At 28.2% G+C, this 24,115-nt stretch overlaps 1 protein-coding gene across 5 annotated transcripts; it reads right to left on the bottom strand.

Annotated features, from left to right (window-relative positions):
- Positions 1–906: 906 nt before the first annotated feature.
- LOC107442279 (nuclear factor 1 C-type) lies at positions 907–23,484 on the bottom strand. 5 transcript variants are annotated; one of them, XM_071177728.1, is made up of 16 exons: positions 23,270–23,475; positions 21,738–21,764; positions 21,543–21,609; positions 20,477–20,632; positions 18,902–19,093; positions 15,402–15,585; positions 15,263–15,316; positions 14,831–14,893; positions 13,508–13,873; positions 12,118–12,306; positions 10,625–10,800; positions 10,017–10,134; positions 6,992–7,285; positions 5,263–5,378; positions 3,703–3,883; positions 907–1,898 (listed from the first exon to the last, which is right to left on the bottom strand). In XM_071177728.1, the coding sequence occupies exons 3-15, from the start codon at positions 21,549–21,551 to the stop codon at positions 3,725–3,727; spliced, it is 2,076 nt and encodes a 691-aa protein (XP_071033829.1). In that variant the 5' UTR covers positions 21,552–21,609; positions 21,738–21,764; positions 23,270–23,475; the 3' UTR covers positions 907–1,898; positions 3,703–3,724. The 5 variants fall into 5 exon arrangements, with proteins under 5 accessions (XP_071033829.1, XP_071033828.1, XP_071033832.1 ...); XM_071177727.1 differs by lacking the exon at positions 21,738–21,764 and having other exon boundaries at positions 23,270–23,484; XM_071177731.1 differs by lacking the exon at positions 12,118–12,306 and having other exon boundaries at positions 23,270–23,462.
- Between the last annotated feature and the right edge of the window lie 631 nt (positions 23,485–24,115).

Here is a 24,115-nt window from a genome sequence, read left to right as displayed (position 1 = left end):
ACAGTTGATACCTTTGGCTAAATTACCAAATTCTGAGAGAGATAGGCTATGCCTTGGTTTAAAGCTTCTCCTCACATATTGTAATCAAAATGAGTGCAGAGCCAAATTTTTACTCAAATAAATTTATAATATTTGTTCAAAAGAATGCAGGTATTCATACAGGGACATAAAATCAGTAACAAGAAGAGTAAGTTACACAACGTACAGTAGAATTTTTTTTAATTACTATTATAAGTATAATACTTAGTGTATCATATAAGTAAGTGAATCATAACAGAGAGTACTAACTTGCACTGTGTAAATTTTGATTCAAGAAAGTTTACTTATACTTACAAGAGAGCATACAAGAAAAAAGAAACAAGAAAACAGTGACAAGAAGCTGAAGTTCATAAGCTTTGCTTCAAAATAATTTACTTACTTATACAGAAAGATATTTAAAAAAAAAAAAAAAAAAAAACTAATTATTTGAAAATGTTATGTTTTAATTACTCATTTAAAATAAAATATCAAAACAAATGTAATAGTGTTTTTAATACATATTACTAAAAATAAAAGCAATCCTATATTTTAGAAATTACCTTTTTCTTTAAAAAAAAAAAAATTGTGTAGATTGCTATAAATGTTGGAAAATGAACATAAATTTTATTTCAATTAAGTAGCAGTTTAATTAAAATGTACTTTCTTTTTTCCCTTGGCTCTACTCACATGTGTAACGATACTCACGCAGAACATTTTTAAAACCATTTTGGAAATTTTACATGCTTTTCAATCACACAAATATTCTAATTTTGTAATTTCCATCAAATTGGAATTTTGATGTAAATTACAAAATTGGAAATTATTTCCAATTTCGTAAATATTTTTAAAACAGATTTTTTAAAAAAAAAGCCAAGGGTAATTTTTAGCTTTCTTATTTAATAATTCCAACAAATTAATTTGGAAAATACTAAGAATATTTTAAAGATTTCATTGACTTAGTTTAAAATAACAAAATAAAATAAAGTTCACTAATATAAACATACAAAAGATAGATTAACAAACTTAATGTGCAAAGGTATACTAAAATCAAATCAGGAGTTTGAAGTACTATTAATAGAAAACTAAGGAATAAAATTATACTTAACAACTCAAATATTATTCCACATCATAGGAAATAAGATTTTGAAATTCAAGATAAATATTTATTAGAAAAAAGATTAAAATAAAGCATGAAAAATAAAAGGTAATTGGGAATTTTAGATCAATTGAAATGAAATTCAAATAATCCAATATAGGCAAGTTTTTTAGTAAAACTATCTTTCATTTTAGTTTTTAGAATGCAATTTATTTTTTGAAAATTTACTTCTTTACTATTAAGAATAAAACCACCACCACAACAACAATGAAAGAATAACAGCATCTTCAAAATGATTTGACAACTTTCGATACTAAATTAAGTCACTATTGATCCATTAATTTTCATGCATTTTTAAAAATGCAAAAACATCTCATGCTTTTTTTATAATCACCCTATATTTCTTGATTAATCCCTTTTTAATTTTTCCTTACTAAAGTGTGTAATGATTCTACACTCATTTTAAAAACTGTATTACTACTTTGGTTTCCTAGACTTTAAATATGTGAAGTAAAAGCATTTTAAAACCACATTCGCTACATTTAAAATCTAAGAAGTATTTTAAAAGCATTGATATTGCTTGAGTATATGGTGAAAAGTGATATACCACAGTCTTGCGAGTGTCTTTTATGGTGCATGGTGAGAACTTATGATGATGATGATGATGCATCAGACTTCATGGGAATGGGGGATGCCGTTCCAGTTTGACTGCTAGCATCCACAGCCTCATTTGAATGTACAACCGGAAAAAAGCGTTCTGAAAATTAATGAAAAAATTAAACAACTTAGATTTAAAAAAATTTATAAACTTATTTTACTGAAAAAAGTATGAATTTATTTCAATGATATAATTAAAAATTCTTGAGCAGAAACTTACATAGATATTCAAGCAATTTTGAAGTTTGAATAATTATGTGTGTATGCTGAAGTGAACAGTTACTTGTGAATTTGAAGTTTGAATAGTTCTGTGTGTATGCTGAAGTGAACAGTTACTTGTGAATTTGAAGTTTAAACAGTTATGCACATATGCTGAAGTGAACAGTTACTTGTGAATTTAAAGTTTGAATAGTTGTGTGTATGCTGAAGTGAACAGTTGCTTGTGAATTTGAAGTTTATATAGTTATGTGTGTATGCTGAAGTGAACAGTTGCTTGTGAATTTGAAGTGTGAATACTAAAGTATGAATAATCCACCTAAGTTAGAATATAATTATAAAGATTAATTCATTGATACAAACTTACATTTATAAATTTCCCTACTTTTACAACATAAATTATTATTATTATTTATTTGAGTATTGTATGCTGTCGGGAAAATGGTAGTTTAAAAGTTGCTTGCTAATTAAATATTATTGAGACCTATCTTGATTTCATCATAAGAAATTTCGAAGTTTGAATAGTTACATGTGCATACTGAAGTAAATTAGTAAAGTGAGCAGTAATTTTCGAATTTGAAGTTTGAATACTGAAGTATGAATACTCTATGTAAGTTAGAATGGGAATTATAAGGATTATATCTTTGGTACAAACTAAAATGTCTAAATTTCCCCACTTTTGGCACAAAAACTTTTAATATTATTTACTTGAGTAAGTAATGTATAGCTGTTTGGAAAAGACTAGTTTCTAATTAACAAAATATTATTAAGTTCTAACATAAATGTGCTTTCATTGGAAATAAAAGGAAAATTTACAAAAATAGCTATTAAAAAGAACAAAAAATGCATGCTTCATATAAGAAAATGTTGTAACACTTTTTCTCAATCAACTAAAAGTTGAAAACCCTCAATATTTTTAATACGCCAATGATAATAATATATACTTCGTCCATCAAAGAGTATCAAATATTTGCACTTAAAACTACTGACAAATAAAACTGTAAAAGAAACCATAGAAAAAGTTTTGACGCAAAGCACTAATGAACTAATTAAAAGTCAATAGAGATTTGAAGTTATAAAAGTAATTTATAGATAAAATAAAAGTTTTTGGCATAAATTAGGGGGCACAACCTTTTTGAGAGATGGGCTACTTGTACAGCAAGTCAAACGAGGGGCCTTCAGCGTATTTAGACAGGTTGATGGAAAATATTATAATTTTTATATAAACATTAGCATTCTAAGCACTAAATCATTTTTATCTGTCAACTTAGGCACTTTTTTGCAAATATCAACACATGATTATTTTTATCAAATACAAAGTTTTTAAAATAATTTTAATAATTAAAAAACTGTATTGCTTACAGAATTAAAGTTTTAAAAAAAATGAATAATAAATTTTTTGAACAATATGTAAAACAGTGTTTCTTAACCTTTATGATACAATGGACCCTTTTAAATTTTTTTAAGAAGTCACGGACCACCCCTCTGAGAAAAAAAATTGCAAAAAACATCAATTTTTAGTATTTAATTTATTTTAGCATTTAATTTTATTACTTCAATAGTATCCAAAATATTTAAAATTAAAATTTTTAGTCTGAAGATTGTTGCTGCTTTCCCGTAATTAATAAATTGAATAGAGGAATGGTTTTCGACAAAGCAACGAGCATAACATGTTCAACATTCAATCGATAACAATGTTTTGCTTTTATTGTCACAACTGTGGAAAGTTCGGCTTCGTTAAGATACACTATAGCTAACGGAATTATAGCTGAAATAACTCGCTTTACAAGCAATGGGTAGGCTTCTNCGTGGCGTAGTGACTGGAGAGGTGAACATAGACAGGCTTGTTGGACTAATCACACCACTTAAAGGACTAATATTTGGATACGAAAATAACTGTGTGGGAAGAAAAAGTTCAGTTCTTATGTGCAAGTCATCAAAATATATACAATATTGAGGAAGAAATATTTTTTAAACAAATTCGAACCCAAATAGAATAAAAAGAATTTGAAATACATAGACTTCATTATGCATATGGAATGTTACTAGGTTTCCAATTTTACAACACCTTCAGAATTCAATTTTACAATAGAATGATTCGAGTCGTCAGTTCATTTCTTATACTGAAATAAATAACTCAAAGAAACTAAACCGGAAAGATATACTGAACGATGAAAAACTTCATTTGCTTCAAAAAATATGAAGATGGTTATAGAACATTCTAATATAGACTCCTATTCTCAAGACTCTCCAGGCGTGAAAGTAATATTAACAAAGATAACAGTACAGTGGTGATTCTCAACTGCTGTGCCAAGGCAATTTTGCATGCTGCCAAATTTTAGAAATGGTATAGTAAAATTATGTTTTTTAATTATGAGTAAAGTTTAAATTAAAGAGTATATATATACTTTTCCCACGTGAACATCTTCGTCTGCGATAGTCCTGTCGCTGACAACACTCAAAAGATAAACTGGTAGGATTCCAAAAACAAATAACTTTATGGAAGAATAAAGCTCAGGAAGACAATTTGAGAAAGTTTGAGTCAGTCCCAAAAGAATTTAATAAAACTATTCATATAATTGTTATTGACCATTTGACAATATTAGAGGAGAGAATTGTTCATTATTTTTCAAAGTTAGATAGAAAATTTTTTATTAGGTTTGTAATCCATTTATGATAACGAATACTTTTGTATTTGAATAAACTTCGAATGAAGAGGAAGAACTAATTTTGCTTTCTAATAATCGAGATTTAATTTTAAAATATCCAGAAGAATCAATTCATTTTGGATTGACTTAAGATGCGACTATCCCATGACAGCCAAAAAAGTTTTCAGAATGTTATTACAATTTTCTACATCTTATTTGCGTGAATTCGAATTTTCAGTATTAACCAACATAAACGGGGAAAAAAAATCGGGACTGTTAAATGTAAAAGACAATACGAGAATAGCATCGTCACTTTTACCACCAAATATAAATGAAATTATCAAAAAACAGCAAGCTCAAATTTTTCAATAAGAGTATTCTTATTATTAACTTGTATTTAATCCCTTAATATATGTACTGTTGTTTTTGTAGTACATATTATTTTATTATACATTCAAAACTATCATAAACTATTATACATAGCGCATTATGGGTAAGTAAACAACTTTTAAAATTAGATTTTTTCTTTCTGATCCGTCAGATTTTGGAATCGTTAAAATTGTGCCATAACAAAAAAAAATGGTTGAGAATTACTGCAGTATATTAAGAAGAAGTAATTAAACTTACTTGCGCTTGTGGGTGTATATGGGCAAAAGTATGTTCTGATCTGACTAGAGCAGTAAATGGGCTGTTCAGAATTGACCGACTTAGAGGTGGAGTATCTGCATTGCTTACAGTTGGTCCTGAAAATAAAATGTTACCAGTTATTCATGATTGTACGGTGAAACCTCTCAGGAGCAATGACTCTCTGTTCCATAGCGGAATGGTTGTTAATGGAGGTTGATCATTCTTAGGGGTTACTTCCATTGACTTCAAAGTATTATCGAAGATACACGATTTTTGCCAAGCAATTTTAATTTCACTAAGTGCCATTTTCATGGTGCAGGAATGTCACTTGTGTTGGCATCAAAAAAGAAAGAAAAAACGGATAGATGAATAAAATTAAGCTTCAATAAAAATGACTGCTACTGATATGATTACGTGTAAAATGAAATTTAAAAATCATAAATGATAAAACTATGTTAAATAACTAAACAATTATGGTTGTTTTTTAAGTTTGCATTTAATTTTATATCATAATTTACTTAAAATCAAAGGTTTGTTTGTTTTAAATGCTCAGTTTATTCTAAAATAACTTTTTTTTACTGCACTCTGACTGTAACATGAGGTAGTCAATCTTTTTCAGAGATTGTCAAAAAGAGCTCTTTAAATAAAAGCTATACACAAATATTTTGAAAACATTTGAATCTACTTATCTGCTTTGTAAATATTTTTTATTTTGATATATTTATTGTTTCCTTATTTAACCTTTTCTGCATTTGGTGTGGAAGTTTGCCCGGTCATTGAGAGAGGTTTTCTCCAACACAAAGTGGAAAAAATTCTGTGCCTCCCAAAAGTGCTCGTAAATATTAAACAGAGGCGATCAGTTTTTCCTGGAGGTTTCACTGCATATATGATTGTATACATTATGATTAAATACATAGTTTTTTTTTTCTTCAAATAACTACAGTTACAAAGAAAAAGAAAAGTTCTAGTCTGGCTCAAAATACTACTTGGCTTGAAATTCATTTATATCCAATCTCAAGTCATTTATAATTCAGAAAGTCTTTTAAATGCTTTCAAGTTTCATTTCAAATTTACACACTCTAATATTAGATTATATGGATTTGTAGAATAAACATTTCTTAACATAGAAACCACACATGGCTCCAAAATAAATAATATTTGCAGAGCTGTCAACTTAAACAGTCACTCAAAACCTTTCTAGAAGGTGGTAGAAAAATGATTATTACAGTATTAAGAATTTTCTAAAGATAATAGTTTTTTGTAGCCTTTAAGCTACTTTGAAAAGTATAACCATATTTGTCAGGGTAATTTTTTTTCTCCAAAATAATAATAACTAAATAACCAAGGATTAAAGCATAAATGTTTCCAGTAAGAACAAAAGTCCTCAATCTTTGTACAAGTAATAAGCTTTGCTTTTGTGTTTTGAATGCCAAAACGGTATCAATATATGCTACAATTAGAACTTATTATTTGTAAGTGCTAAAAATTTCCTTTATGGAAAATCAGTGAAGTTCATGTATAACTAACTATAACATGCTGTCATGTACTTAAAATTTGATTTCATTTTCACCACTCTATCAAATATAATAGAGTAGATGCTTAGCAAATGTTTCTACAAAGTTCCTGACCAATATCATTAATTACAAAATAAAAATAATAATAGTTCCAAAATAATACAGTCACAATTAAAAGCTGTTTTCTTATGAAAAATGAAGTTAAAGCTACTTACCCGACGAAGAGCTTGGAGGTGACAAAGGATGATCTGAAATGTCATCCGTTCCTGGACTGTTACATCGAGGATCATCATCTCCTCGCATCGGATGGCATCGCTGATCCTCGTCAGCCAATGGATTACAGTGTGAATCGTCATCTGTAAGTGGCGGGCATTGAGGATCATCTTCCTGCAGACATCTTGGATCTTCATCCTGAATAGAATGAATGTGAGACTCATCTTCTTGCATAGGTTCTGACTTAGGAGATAGGGGAGAAGTGGGAGGAGATGATGAAGACACAGTCTCTAGACCTGAAAACAGGATTATCTTATTAAACCTTAAAAACAATGTAGCCCATGAAGAAATTCAGAAATTTAACAATAAAAGACATACATTTATATCATATATTAATAACATTTTATATGTTACAATTTAGTATGTCCATAGCTGCCAACCTCTAGTTATAAAAATGCAGAAGATGGACAAAAAAAGTGCAGTAGAAATGCCTAAAAATGCAGAAGATTCGCAACAGCATACTAATTACTAATAAATTTACAAAAGAATGGGATTTTAATTTATTTATTTACAAATTAAAAAGTTTTTAATAAAATTTTTAAATATTAATTTAAATAATTTTAAAATATTTAATAATTTTTTAAAAAAACTTAGCTACTTGATGGTATAATATTCTTGATTAAAAAGAAATATGTCATATTTTAGGGCTTATTAACATTAGTTTAATTTTAATATAATAGTATGCACTATTTATAAACTTAATAGAAATTATGAAAAAAGAATTACACTAAAAAAAAATTTGCTCTTCTGGCGTTTTGTCGATTTTATGTGTCTGGCTATATCAGTTTTACCACCCTGCGCTATGCTAAAGTCATTTTTACATACGTTGCAACGTACATCATGTATTCCAAGATTCGATTTAGAAATAAATGGAAATTAAAGAGAATAGGACTCCTTAAAGACTTGTTTGTATTGTTTTGGCTCAGCTATAATGAATTAACAAGATTAATCTAATGAGCAAATAAATATTGCCATAAACCAATTGCTGTTTTGCTTTTACACAAGTTTTAACTTTAACTTAATGCTTTTTTTAACTTAAAGTTTTTGCTTTTAACTTTTTCGATTTAGAAATAAATGGAAATTAAAGAGAATAGGACTCCTTAAAGACTTGTTTGTATTGTTTTGGCTCAGCTATAATGAATTAACAAGATTAATCTAATGAGCAAATAAATATTGCCATAAACCAACTGCTGTTTTGCTTTTACACAAGCCATTTTCTTTTAACTTTTGCCTTCACGCAGGCAAACAGGAAGTCACCTGATAATGGGAAGCGCTCTCACAACACAAGCTGAATTACTTCTCTCATTGGCTGAAGAGAGGAGAAATCCATTATGTCACACTGAACGATGTGACGTAAACGGAAGGAAAGAGAGAATCACCTCAAGCGGGCTTTCTAAGGCCATTACTAGAGGAGCATCGACGTCTAATTTAGAGAAAATACTAGCTATCGGGCGGACGGGTAAAATGCGGAAGATCTTATCTTCTGCGCATAAAAAATAGCTAAAATAAGTAAAAATGCAGAAAGCTTCTGTAAAATGCAGAAGGGTTGGCAGCTGTGTATATCTATGTGTGATCAGTTCAAGCTATTGAGGCAGAGAAGAGATTTACCATTCACTGCTAGAAAGTGCTAATGTAGATTTTCTAGACATTCAGTTTCAATAAAGAACTTCATCTCATTGTGGATCTTAGTGACCACAAACTAACTGTAGAAAGTAAGTAGAACATTTTTTTTGTTATTAAATATTTATATTTGTCAACTTTTTGATGATTAATTATTCATTTGAACTTATGCGCACTCTATTCCCCAAACATATATATAGTGTAATAATTCTTTTTTAGTATCAACTTAATAAATTTCAATAAAATTGGTAAGTAAATCCCACCACCACACAGTAAAACACAAGTAAAATATCCCATAACTATTTATACATCATATCTAAACTAAACTAAACTCAGTGGCGCGACATCCATAGAGAGTCGAGGCCTACCGTACCCATCTCAGTTTTTTTGACCTTGGGCTTTGGGGTCCAGGAGCAGATGTTTCAGTTAGGTGGTCAGCCGAACCCGGAACCCGCAGTGTTTAGTTCCCAAGCATACTTGGTACTTATTTATTGACCCACTGAAGGGGGCTGAGTCAACCTTGCCTGGCCCGAGGATCGAACCCAGGACCCGTGGTGTGGGAGCGCGAAGCCCTACCACTAAGCCACCAGGCGTCTACACATCATATCAGTGATATTAAATCAATTATAAAATAAAACAAGTACAGTTAAAGTTAGAAGCTTCGATACATTACTAATATATATCATACATAATAAAAAAAACATAATATTTACACTAATGTAAAAAATTCACTAATTAATTTTTCCATTTGTATAAGAATTTAGCAGAATAAAATATGTTGCTTCATGGGAAATCAAATGTCACACAGACTGATGAATTCGGGGTATTCTATAAATATAGGTGTATTTGGAGTATATAATTTTTAAAAAACATTTCTACATAATAAATAGAAATCTCAATCACATTAGAAATTATCACTTTGACTAAAAAAGTATATATGATTTAGAAAGAAAACAATTTATTAAAATTCGTATAGACTAGAGGAAACCAAATCTAAAAAAATTGGACAGAATAGTAGGAAACAGGATCTGTTTGGAGGCTAAAATTTAAAGAATTACTAAGATTTCAGTCATAATTCAGTAAAAATTCTCTGATCAAATCTGACTTTCAATAAAATGAACACTAATCAAATAAAATTTGAAAAGTCATAGTTTCAGAAAGCATAACAAGAAGTGAATTTGCTTTAAAAAAAACTTTAATTCTCATTTTCTTTAATTTCACTCGACCAATGAATATTTTCCTGCATTTCAAATTAATTTCGATCCATGTTCTCCACACAAAAAAATTTAACACAGAAAATGTGCTTTATCGATGAAAAAGTTCTTACTTAATACAAATCAAACATACCTGATGATCTTATAATGGCCACAGGGCGTGCAACAGGTGCAGGGGGAGGAGGTGGCAACATTGAACTTGTATAAAAATGTGAAATTTTAGGTGGACTTCTGGCATCAGATTCAGAGGACTGAAAATATAACATTTATTTAAAATTCTTGTAAAAAAATAACAAAAACAAGTTAAAAGTTTTTATTTAGCTGTTGGGATTATAATACAATGCTGTTATAAAGTTGTTTTTTTTATATAAAATTTTAAACATTTACAGAGAATGCAGGATTCACAAAAAACATAACTAAACAGAAATAAGGTTTCGTGTAGTAAATGGTGACTGATGCACGTTAAATCTGTTGGATCACAAAGTCCTCCATGTTCCCATAACAAATCAATACATCTGTGGGTACTGAATTGGAGATTGATTGTTCTCTGGTTCAGGTCAAAATTGTGATCTGTGGATGAATGAATGGGTCCACCCTATAAATTGGTGTGACGTATGGGAGTGGCAGAAGTCGAATTCTTGGCCATAGATAGCGCCACCGAAAAACAAGAACAATCACATACCCTCTGCCTTAATGGCCAATGACAACAACATTAACTTTCCAATGAAAGAAAGAACTTACTTGTGGACTTGAATTTGTGTTACGGGCTTCTTGACAAACAAGATTGACAAAATCTGACAAAGTGTCACCATTCTCTTGGTATTTCCCCTGTGTCACCAGATAATATGGACCTGAGGTTGACAAAGGCACAACTAATGTGGTAGTTGGTGGAACCAAACTAGATGTCTGACTTAGCCCTAAATGATGAAAAACACAGACATTAAAAATGATAAAATGATATTCTAATCATTACAGGTACATGGACAAATTTTAATATTTAATAATAATCAAGAAAGCAAAATTTAAAATGTCCATAATTATTAAAAATCCTTTAATTAGTTTTGCTGATAAAGCTTGAAAAGAAATTACAAAGATATCAATCCTATAAATGACAAGACAAAATTGAAATATAATAAGATATTTCTACCATATTTAAAAATATAGGAAAGCAATAAGAAATAATAAAATTCTTGATCTGTAAGATTTTTAATTCTATTATTTAAAAAGCGTGATGTGAAATAATAACAGGCCATTAAAAAGTACAGGCATTATGTTTCAAAGATTTTGAAAAAAAAAACCATTAATGGGCATAAAGTTTTATGTTCGAGCATTTTTTCTGATGCACTGTTGAATAGAAATAATAATCTAAAATAATAAAATTAAAGAATTTGTATGCCCGTGTATCATTCTTACAACTCCAGAACCATTTGTGCTAGGATCCTGAAACTTGGACAACAGGTGCAAATTTAGTCTCCTATATTGAAAACTGTTCTTCATTTAGGAAAGTGAAATATTACTTTTTCTAATAGGATAAGCATTTTGTATTGTTTTTATAGTGTTAAGTAAGAAAAGAATGTAAACGATCTATGAAATAGATCGTTTACATTCTTTTCTTGTCATACAGGTAGAAAAAGCTAGAATCTTAATTTATACAATTTCTATGCAAGGCAGTTTCACCTTTCAATAACATGACATAATAAACCATGCTTTTAAACTGAAGAGAAAAACTAGTAGCTACACATTATGCCTTTAAATTAGTAAAAAATTAAATAAAAGAAATTTCCTAAAAATAAAATTTACAAAACATAAATCTTCATGAAAAAGAATAAAGCACAAAATATTTCGATAATTATTAAGTGGCCATCATTTCACTGCCTGTATACATATAAAAACTTACTTTAATAAGTAGATTAAGTTTACAAAATATAACTTAGTATATTTTTTTATCAGTATCTGGAAATAAAATACATAAGCCATTATTGATTATTTTGTCCACCAATTTTAAAACGAATTAGCTAGTTTAAGCAAATGATTTGATTATCATATTTGTTAGACCACAAATAACATAACATGAACTGTGCAAGGTCTGCAAAAATGTTTAAACACTTGAATCCTTATCCAATCATTCACTTAATTAGTGTAAAAGTGACAAAAACAATTAGTTGCCCTGAATACCACACGAGCCTAATATAAAATTTTAAATGAATGTACTTAAAAATTTTAATAATTCATACCGTCTTTATTCCCCGGAGAGGCTACTGTTTGTGAGGAAGGTGAAATCTCAGGCGAAGTGCTGAAAATAACCTCTACTGGAGGAGGAGATAAAGGCGAAGCATTCACAGGCACAAAACTGCTAGATCCTTCAGTCTTTATGACTCCAGCACGAGTTGCTAAAGCACCAGGCAAGACTACAGTATTCCTCACTTAAAACAAAATAGAATAACATTACCTAATGAGCAGTTAAACATTATTAACACATTGAACAGCACTCATATTTTTGAGGAAATACTTGTCAGGTCACGTGCTGCTTAGAAAATCTCATAGCGTCGTACAGCAATTTAAAGTACTAACTACTAATTGAAATAAAGTAACTATATTTTCAGTAATTACTTAAAACAATGCAATTTTTTTAGTTTTATATACTTTACACTGCCAGTCAACTAATGACTGGCATAGCTTAAACTGAAAGTTCAGTTTCAATCACATGTGACTGAAATGGCACTAAATGCGTAAAACTATTTTATCCTGTATATTTCAAATAAATCACATTACTAGAAATAATAATATTTAATACAGTAGCCTCTGCTTAGTGTTATAAATTGCTCTTCATTATCAGACTCTTTTATTGTTATCAATCGCATTTGATTCGAATTTTTTTTTCAATTCATTTGTATGTTAAAATTATATCCCTTAATGTTATGAGTGCTTTTATTTATTTCATAGAAAATCATCTTAACTGTCAAAGAAATATTCACTGTAAACTCAGAAGGAGCCTGACCTTTTCTTTCTCTGCACGCTTGTTTAAATTCCTGAGAATTCTTCTACTTTTACCTTAGGCGGTCTTTGAACTACAGGTGGACAGGGATGTGGTGATTGGTATTTAAGTGATTTTTTTTTTGTCTCAAAAGGGTGGGGTCTTTTCTGAACTGAGAATGACGGTATCAACATTTTATGTCTTACTTGCTTACATGGAGTTTGACGGCATGAATAACAGAAACTTGAATTGCCATGACAGCTAACCAAAATTCAATACCATAATTTTAAATAAAATATACAGTTTATAAATAAAATGTGAGTTAATTTATTTTATTTTCACATTCAGCACATGTAACTGATATCAGTAAATTTATCTAATTCACGATTTGTTTATCGTCATCAATCTGTTAATGTTAACAAAATCAGTATAGACAAAAGTAATCACTTCTGTGTAATCTTTCTATTGCAGTAGAAAGAATTTGCAATTTGCATAAAATTTTGACAGTGCAAAAATAAAGGGAGAAAAAAATACTTTTTATCTGGGTAGATTTATAATATTATATAGCTAGATTAATAATAGATATTTAAATACCTTGTGAATATTCTACAGAATTAAAAAAAGTAAGAAAATATCAAAAACTTAAATACCATGATCAACATCACCACTCCAAGAAGTTGGACTGTTTAAGCTAGAAGGACTATTGACATAGTAGGCTCCATCAGGAGTGACAGACTTTGGTTCATCTTCATTGGTCGACAGACGTCGTGCTCGTTTACTGATTGGTTCACAAGGGGGACTAGATGGATTATATAGATCTGGGGTAGAAGATCGGTTGTTTTCAGCAGAGCCCACAACTCTAGGTATGCCAATAAGTTCAGCTTGATTCCCATCTGTTGTGTAATAGAAAGGTGAACAAACTCTAATAACATGACGAATTGTAGAATCACCATTTACCGATTCTACTTCATTCTCTTGGGTTTGGTGAACCCCATTAGAAGTTGGCATGATGGAACCTGTAATAGACATCAACGCTTTAGGGAATGACAATACAGAGTTTATTTGCAGATCAACAAGTCATCAATAGTATAATCAGAGTACAGAAATATATTTAAAATGCTAAAATCCAAAGAAAATCAGTTTGTTACAGAGAATAGAGTTTTAGCACAAAAGAATGATCAAATTTTACATATTTTTACATTTAAAACCTTTATAGATCTTACAATAAATGATGCATGAATTTAAAGAAAAATATACTCAGATTTTTTTCTTTCTAGTTCCCAATTTTGATGTCTAACTCCTTTGTTACAGAAACATCCAATCTGCAATCATGTACATTCTGCACGTTCTTTATTTCACACTGCCAAATACTCTTAATGTTGCACAAATGCATATTTTTAATTTTTGTAGTTTTCTTTTTTCAAAATCAGAAGCTTATAAACAATATCTTAGGCACACAGGTGACAAGTGAATTACCCTTAATCACTTGGCCATATGATAAAGAGATTACATACATCTAATTTTTTTTTCGGAAAAAAATAACTACGAAACTTTTTTTTTTAGCAAATGTGAACACAAAATCTGATTTTTACAGTGGATACACAATAAAACATTGATTTAGAAATGAAAAAAGGGTAGATTTACTTAACTTAGCAAACAATAAACTATTATAATACAATAAAATAATGTATAAACAGGAAAAATAAACTATAAGCTAAACAATCTGATCAGCAACTTTCTATGCATTGTACTAGAATAAGGTAATAATTACAAGTATAAAAATAATTACTAATATAATAATGTGAATATATAAGTATAAATTGTGCATTTAAAATTTAACAAACTTGTTATGTTATGACTTTTTGCAGATAAATTTCTGTCATCAACAGAATAATATGGTTAATTTTCATATTAAATTAAAGAGATCAAATTTTGGAAATATATTTAAAAAATAATAAAGCACTTTTAAATACCTTTAGATAATTTATAAAGTTCAGTAGAGGTGAATACACCAGTTGTGATGATAGTTGTACTATCTGTGAAAAATAAATATTATTAGTACATACGCAACACTAATACTAAACAATACATTGTTGCACATTGTTAATTCCAAACAATACATTACTGTACATAGAGCATTTGTCAATTCCTAACATTGTACAAAATTGACATGCAATAGGAACAAAGTAATGAACAAATCGTTCATGCTAAATTGGATACAACTTATTTTTATATTTTTAAAGAGTTTTCCAAAAATTTGTCTTAGTTTGCATTATTATATTAAAATTGTTTCATATCAATGTTTAAAAACGGAAAATTAATGAAAACTCATGAACTGAAATGAGCCAAATTTGTTTAAATTAGAGTTTACACTTTTAATAAAATAGTTAAGACCAATGATTTACCTGAATCTTCGAGCTTTTGATCCACAATATCATCTCTCAACCCGCTTAAAGCTTCTGGTAAAATAAAATCAACACAAACTAAATATTTCATATATCTAAGATAGGTTTAATGATAAAATATTTAAAGAAATGTTTTAACCTTGTGAGAGAATGAAGTTCGCTAGATACAAATCTAGTTCCCGGACGGAAACATTAATATGGTAAGGGTTGACACAAAGAGCGGGATGGAGGCACTCGTGAGATTTTTCTAATCGCTCGCCATCAGTGCTTTCGAGTGGAATGGCCTTGAAAAGTATAACCATTACCAGATCAAGACGCCAAACCTATAAGAGAAAGGAAAGATGTAGTATTAGAAATTTGATAAAAATCATATTTGCAATATTAACTAACTTTAACTCATTTAAAATTAGTTTGGTGGCTATTTTCAAGCTGAGTACTTCAAAATTTATATAACAACAGCCAGAATTTCTTTTAAAAAGTTCTGATTTCTGAAATTTTAAAACATTCTGAATGAGTCATTCAAAATTTCAATCAATAAAAAATAAAATCAATAATAAAAATAAAACCAATCAACAGTTGTGACACAAAAATCAAAATCAATCACTTACAAAACTAAATAATAGACTACAGCTTGTCTGTAAATAGACAATTCGAAATATTGTATTTTCGCGACTAAAATTCGACATAGAGCATAAGTCGACCAGGCCGTTTTAACTTCAAATTGGATTTTAAGTGCAATCGTTGTATAACTTGATTCCCTGAATTAACATTGATTAAAAAACAAACATACCAAACTTCAACTATATACAAAACACTGTTATCCAAGGAGGAGCAAAGATTAATTTGTAATAATTTAAAGATTTTTTCACTGCCTTTTATTATAAAATTACCTTAGGACATTGATAACTTCTAATAACCTTGGCATTAGAAGTTATCAATGTGCAACCAATGGCATATATATTAATATCACAGTATAAGTTAGCATTCAAAATTCCGAATTAATGTCTTAGAGATAGAAAGTAAATTTCATCTCATTAAAGTTAATTTCATAATTTTTTTTTTTAAATATGAGTTTATGAAACTATTCGGCTTACTTTTAATAGGTTACATTAGAGAAGATTTTTAAACCTTTTTGTACAAAAAAATTTATGATAGTTAATTTAGATTGGTCATATTTTTTTTCTTTCTTTAAAAAAATTATGTGATGATGGCATAGTGGAGCAATAAAGCATGTTGAATTTCAGAATATATGCTAAGGTACAACATATATGCATAATTTCTAATAATTTTAATATTGCTTGCTATGATTTATTTTATACAGCACTACTTTTATTATTTCTTAAATTTTCACGTTATCAGTTTGGAAGCAGTGAATGTGTTCTATTACATTAAACTTTGATGTGTTGATTTTTGTACAATAAGTAAATTTTCTCTATATATTACATACTAAGTTTAAATTGAGAACTTCAATTCTTTGCAGAATAAATCTGAAATATATTTAGTGCCTTAAAAAAATTAACATGTGCACGTGTTTTTTAGCATAAAATCAGTTTAAATAAAGTTGTCCTTGTGTCATCTTGTTGTACCTTGGGAAAGTTTGCAAATTTCTAATTTAAGTAGATGAAAAATTTTTGTTTTCAATTTGCTTGTATTTGAAAAAATTAACAGATGAAAACATTTGTTTATTTTTTTAAGCGCAAAATGATTTGTAATTAAAATCATATCTTAATTTTTTAGAAATTCACCACAAGAAATAACGAATTTATAGGTTTTAATTTTAATGTAATGCTATCGGTATTCCTTTAAAAGCTAGTAACTCTGGATTAAAAATAAATCATGATTTCTCTTTTTAAGAAAAAGAAAACGCTTTTTCATTTTTTTTTTTATTTAAACAGTTTTTTTTTTTAAATTAAATTCTAAATTTTTCTAAGTTAATTGAACGGACATCAAAAATAGGATGTTTTTAAAGTTATGAATATTTATTAGATTATTTTAGTATAAAATGTAGTAGTATAAATGCAGTATAAAACATAGCACATAACATAATGATTAAAGATAATGTTACTCAACAACATAATTAATTATTGTTTCCCTTGCATTCGAAAAGACAAAATTCTTCTTCTTGCTTTCATAAATTTTCTAAGTTAGTTTAAATAAATCACACATAAAAAATTCCTGAATTCAAATTAAGTTTTAGAATTACTATAAAAAATAACAAGAAAGCTGATCTGGAGGAAGAAAAAAAAAACAGAAGAATTTTTCTATGCTTCCGGTTCAATTACTCATATGTGATAAAACTTTAAAAAATATTCGTTAGTTTACAAATCATTAATTCTTCAAGTTTAATGCTATCAAAATATTGAAATGATTATACAACCAGGGTATCTGCTACATTTTAGATTTTCAAATTCATGACTTTCCATGACTAATTCCAAGAACTTTTCATGACTTATCGAATTTTCTATTTCCTTCGACAAAAACAGATCAATTTAAAAAGCGTTTATAATAACATTCATTGAAATGATAGGTATAACCAAAACTGCTTTACACTGCATCTTCATATTTACTGATTTTAAATTCAAAAAACATAGTAAAGAAACAGTTGAAGCAATAAAATAACAGAAAAAATAATAGCTGAGCAAATAAATTTTTTTTCTGCAGAATTATATTCCAAAGATACTTTTCTTGTTCATCAGAAAGGAAAGAAATACTCCTGATTTTTTCATTCTCATTTCAGAATAAAAAAATTTGCAAATGACTAGCTTGCTTAAGCTAAAATTTTAAATTGATAAAATAAAAATAATAAATTAAAAATAATAATAACTCTGAAATGACAGAAGTTTAAAACATACTTCACTCTAGAAATGATATTTTTTCTTTCATTTTTTGAAAGAACACCATAAGTTTTAAAGAACATGATAAAAACATTTTATATTTTAATAAAATATGACTCTGAGTGGGGATTTTGTTACAAATTCAGATATTCGGAACACCATGAAATTGGGGGGGGGGGGGGGCAGAGTGAATTTATTCTAAAAATTAAATTTTTCGGCGACCTAAATCCATGACTTTTTACGATTTTTTTAAAAAAAATTTTAAAATCATGACAAATTTTCGTCAATACCGAAATTCATGCCTTTCCATGATTTTTCATGACATTCCAGGTGCGCGGATACCCTGTACAACCTGAAATTTNCATGAATTCAAATCAAGTTTTAGAATTACTATAAAAAATAACAAGAAAGTTGATTTGAAAAACAAAACAAAAAAACATCAACAGAAGAATTTTTCTATGCTTCCGGTTCAAATATTTTTTAAAGAATATTTTTTATTCACGAATATTTTTTAAAGTTTTATCACATATGAGTAATTCATATGTGATAAAACTTTAAAAAATATTCGTTAGTTTACAAATCATTAATTCTTCAAGTTTAATGCTATCAAAATATTGAAATGATTATAAAACCTGAAATTTATAAAAGAATAATCTTTATGAGCAATGCACTCAAGTTACATGTATAAATAAAAAAAATATCTTAAGCTTTTTAATCAAACTTACCAATAGGACATAAATTATCAGAATGATAAGTGAGTAATAATCAAAGGAAAGAAAAAAGACTTCATTAAAATGTGGTATACCTTATCTGCTTGTCTAAGGCAATCAATTCTTCTCATCTTGCCTTTTTGATCAGGATTACTAAGCACACAGCCGGAAGCCTTCTTGCCAGTGATTCCAAGCACAAAACCTTCCCGGCATTCTTGCGTTATATCCTTTCTCAATTTGCCCAGAAGACGAGAGGCCCACTTTTGTTTTATTTCTACTCTCTCATTCTACAATGACATTTTTAAAAGTGCTGTAGTTGTTTGCAAATTGTTAAGGGAATACTTAAACATTTAAAACTGAATGAAAATAACAAATACAGAAAAATGCCATTGAAAATAAATGAACAATTTTATTCTTTAATTTTAAAATTTTCTGTGCATTAGCCATTAACACAAAATAATTTGAAATTTTCAACACCCAAAAAAAGAGTGTGTTACATTATTTTATTATTATTTCTTGAGACCATGAACTGGCTCTCTTAAAACCATGACATAACTTTTAAACTTTTTGGCAGTTAGCACACAGAGACAAATCTGGCTACAAGAATCGGAGCCAGTAAAGCCAGCTTTGATTTGTTAAACCACTACCACTAAAACAAAATTGAAAAATTTAATTGGCTTAATTAAAAAAAAGATCAAAAATTCTTTCCTGTTGTTTCTTGCTTTGAGTAAACAATTGTTATTGTTAATAATTGTTTGTAAACAATTGTTTAACATCAAAGTTAAACAAAATTTTTAACAAATAAACTTTCATTTATTACAAAAAATATTATTTTTTGCTCAGACTGTTTCTTTTTTATTGTAACTTTTTCATTGAAATGAAAACTAATATCAGATCTATCAAACAAATCAAAAAATATTATTGGTTTATTTTATTTCAGGTTGACCAACAGAATTTTGGCTTACAAAGAAAGAAAAGAGAGAATAAAATATTCAGTCTTTATTAAATGTAATACACTAGGGAACCGATTATCCGGAACGATCGGTACCATCACTATTCCGGATAACTGATTTTTCCGGTATTTTGAATTGCTACAGAAAGCCGTTTTTGTATTGTTAAATCCAACTAAAAAAAATAATATTTGGAAATAATCTTAAAAAGAAGAAAAAACGATGAAGTAATACACTAATGATTATTTTCAAAATGATGGTAAGGTAAACATCTTTCAAAAAAGAATGAAAAATCCTAAAATCTTATGAGGAAAAAAAAAAAAATTTTTTTAAATGGCGGGAAAATTTATCGAAATTCATTCCGGTTTTTTGGTTTTCCGGTTTTCTGATTTCCGGATAACGGGTTCCGTACTGTATTTAAATCTGTGCTTTTATAACTGTTTTTTCTCTGCCTATTAAAAAAAAATATTATTACACAATTATTGAAGCAATTTGGAATCAACTTCACTGGCTTAAGAATTTGGGAAAACATGCATGCTTTCCTGCATCCCAAATTAGTTTACTCTAGAAATCAATTACCAAGAAATCAACACAAAAACAAAATTTCACTAAATATTTTAGGCACTTAATAATTTCCGAGCCAAATGAAATAAAAAAATTTAGGTGACAGAATAAAACAAAACCATGTAAAAAAGTCAACGTTTTAAAACAACCACTTACTTGCAACTCTTCACGACACAACTTTTCTTCCTCTATATTCATTCGCTTGTCATGCTTCTTGAAATACTTTCTCTTCACAGCTTGAAGATTGAACCAAGTGTAGGAGAAAGATTTCACATGAGGCAGCAAAGCCTCAATGAATGGATGAAATTCATCCTAAGGAAAATTTATTTGTTGAATAAAAAATTGCAATAAAATGTGAATAAAATTTTTTGAAAAATGTGCTGCTTCAATATATTAATAAACAAAATAAGAAATGTCAATGATAAACAAAATATGTATTGAAAAATTCAACATGGGAAATAATTTTCATAATTAGAGGAGGTGCTAAAAGTAAATCAAAAAAACAGAAAACTTTTTTCATGTAATTTCTAAAAAAAAAATATTTAAAAAAAAGTCTAATTCAGTGTAAGAGATGAATGGGGAGTAAATATTATTGGGTAATTAAAAACAGCCATAATTCAATAAGTTTGGTGTCAAACATAGTGAATATTCAGTTGATGCTCTTTTTTTAAAACTATAATTAAACAAGGGATTTCAAATGTAGTGTAGCAATTTCTTTCAAATGCCGTTAACCATCAACCAATAAATAATTTTTAAAAATTTGACAAGAAATATTAGTTAAGTTACAAGACACTTCTAAATTAAGTAAAAATAGCCTGTGACTCGTGGACAACAAAAGTGTAGAACTTAATACATTCCACAACAAGAAAAAGTAAACAGCCAACAATACTAGGCATTAATCCCCCTTTCTCGATTCCCACTTCATTACAAAAATAAAATTTGGTGACAAGAAAATTTCAACATAAATCTTGACTATATTTTATTTACCTATACACAGCAACAGTTAACAATTATGCTTTCTACAACAAACGAATCGTTACATTTCTAGTTAGCTTAGATATGATACATCATAAATAGCAACAAAAAAAAGTACTTTATGCTATGTAATATAATTAGGAATATAAAAAAAAATCTAAGAAAATTCTTATTATGACTAAAGTAGTTTAAATAAATTAAAAATATACAAGAAATTGAAGAAAATGCTCATTGATTTCTTACTTACCAAAGGCATAAAATCTGTGGTGTAATATTCAAGATTAAAATTCTAAGTTAGCATACAAGAAGTTAATCTGAAAAAAATAAAAGATATATTTCACACACTAATGATTTATTAAACTAAAATTTAAACTGTAAAGCATTTTGAACATCATAAAAAGTAAAGGAAAGTGGTAAATAATGAGTAATATTAACTAATTACCTGTTTTTGAAACATGAGCAAACAGCACTAAAACAGGTAAAAGCAAATATTAGCATTAAAAAAGGTAGGAAGCCAATTTTATCTTAAAAATAATTAAAAAATATGATAAACATAAATGTTTAGCATTTAGAAAAATAAAACGAGCATATGAAAATGTATCAATAAATAATATAAATTTCTACCTTATCAGTTGCTGTCTGTGTTCAAGATATAAATCATTCCCACAGATAATGTGTTATTAAGTGAATTTAGAATAGGTAGTCAATCATGGATAATTTAACTTGTTAATTATGAAATGCCCAGTTTTTAGAGTTCATTGTATAAAATTAATGGTAAAAAGGAAAATGATATGTTAAAAATTATTCAGTCCTAAGACTGTCTTTCTCAGGAAATTAAAAACATGGTCCCCTTCCTACTTCATTCACTATTGGTTGATCACCCTAAGTCTGTCATCTGTAAGTAAAGACTAACATAAACACACCACTTCAGCAGAGAAATCTATTGCACTATAAATTGAAAGGTCAAAGTTTTCTTAAATTGGAAATGTGGCCATTACTTCAATCTAAGAGTCATGAGCACTTGTAATGACTGTTTTAACGAAATTAAAAGATTTTCAGTTTCCAAGCTTTAAGTATTATTTCTATGCTGCTACTACTTATTATGACCCTCTCAAGTGTTAAATCTTCTCACTAAATGTTAACATTCAACTAAAAAGATAGTGACGATTAAGGAAATGAAAAATAGCCTTAAAAATAACGTGGAATTTCCTGCTTCAATGTATTTTTATGAGCAATCAGGTGTAGAAAACTCATATTTTAATTTAGAAGATACTATATTAGTGTAAACCTATAAATTGAAATCATATTCAAATACTACATTCAATGAAGTAATCAAAAGTATGTTTGTTTTCAAGAGATGAACAATTGAAATTAAGATAATAAACAATGTTTTATGAAAAAAATGAAGCTTAACTTTTTTTTAACAGGGATTTTAACAGAGCATCTATTGAACATAGCAAATAAAATTGTTTATAAAGGAAAATTCTTTGATTAAAATAGAGAGAGAGAAATAAAAAGCGTAGCTTAGAATTTCATTCTAAAATATCCCTAATGATATTAATGCATGTACTGGTATCAATAGAAACTATAGCAGTGTCTTAAACACCTATTAAAGAGAGAACAAGTACTAAAATTGAAAGTTTGAAATTTACCATGTAATACATCGTGAATCAGTTAAAAATATCAAATGCCTGTAAGCAACTGAATTTTAAAACCATAGATAAAACATCGATTTTTTTTTTTTTTTTTTACTTTCTCATCTTATTTCTCAATATTAAAACAGCTTTAAGTCAGTTTAAAAGTTACCGTAAAACATTAAGACAAAAATAAATTGGTAATGCTAAATTCAACTATCTAATGAGTTAACTAACTGCTAATCAATTTTAATGCATGAATATTAAATGGTTTTCTTTCAAATTCTTTTCAGTAATTAGTTTTAAGCCTTTTGTGTATAATATAAAAAATTCAAAATACCATTATAAGAACTGATGCATTTCTTTTCCATGCGTAATTAAATAATTATGCAACCACTCTTTAATAAGGACCACCAATGAACAAATATTTAAAGCATTATATTATTTTGATAATATAATTTCTACAAAAGGACTGCAGTGTTTTGATCATGTTTCATTTGTTATTATTAGTGCGCATGACAGTTTTTGTATACATGATTATATATCTGTAGTTGTAGAGAAACCATAAACAGTAAAAAATGATCTAAACTAGTTTCTATGAAAATCCACTAGGGAAACAAAACATTATCAACGCAAGTGCAGGAACGCAACGACAGTTCTAGTTCGAATGTTCCTCAAGGATATTCAACAATGAATTGAATTGTAGATGACGCTGCAACTCCAATTGGGGCACAAAATTTTGCCAAAGAGATTTTGTTTATGAAGTTACTTTATTTTTTTTTAAATGAATATATCGCTGGTGTGATGGATTGACAAAAGGAGGAGGGTGTTTGTTGGTAGTTTCATAAAAATATAAATAAATAGCAGCCATAAAATAAAATAAAAAATAATAATAACAATCACTACCGTTTTAGAAATTGCCACGAGCTCTTATAAATCAAAAATTGTTGGAGAATAGAATACTCTTTAAACAAATCTTTATAGGAACTGCTTATATTCTGATTTGAAAATGTTATTAATTGGGCAGTGTCTTTGAGTTATTTCGTGCTAAAGTTTAAAAGAAGAAAAGACAGGGCTAAAAAAGGCTAACAGGGCTAATGACTTTCTTTTAAATTTCGTATTAGTTTTAGAGAAGAAATTTTTTTATTTAGTCCAAGAACAGTAACAAAGAATTTGTATTATTTCT

The sequence above is a fragment of the Parasteatoda tepidariorum genome, chromosome 2, assembly GCF_043381705.1.
Source record: "Parasteatoda tepidariorum isolate YZ-2023 chromosome 2, CAS_Ptep_4.0, whole genome shotgun sequence".
NCBI classification, from domain to species: domain Eukaryota; kingdom Metazoa; phylum Arthropoda; class Arachnida; order Araneae; family Theridiidae; genus Parasteatoda; species Parasteatoda tepidariorum.
The sequence above is the reverse complement of the archived record's forward strand: the minus strand, read 5'-3'. Positions and strand labels throughout refer to the sequence as shown.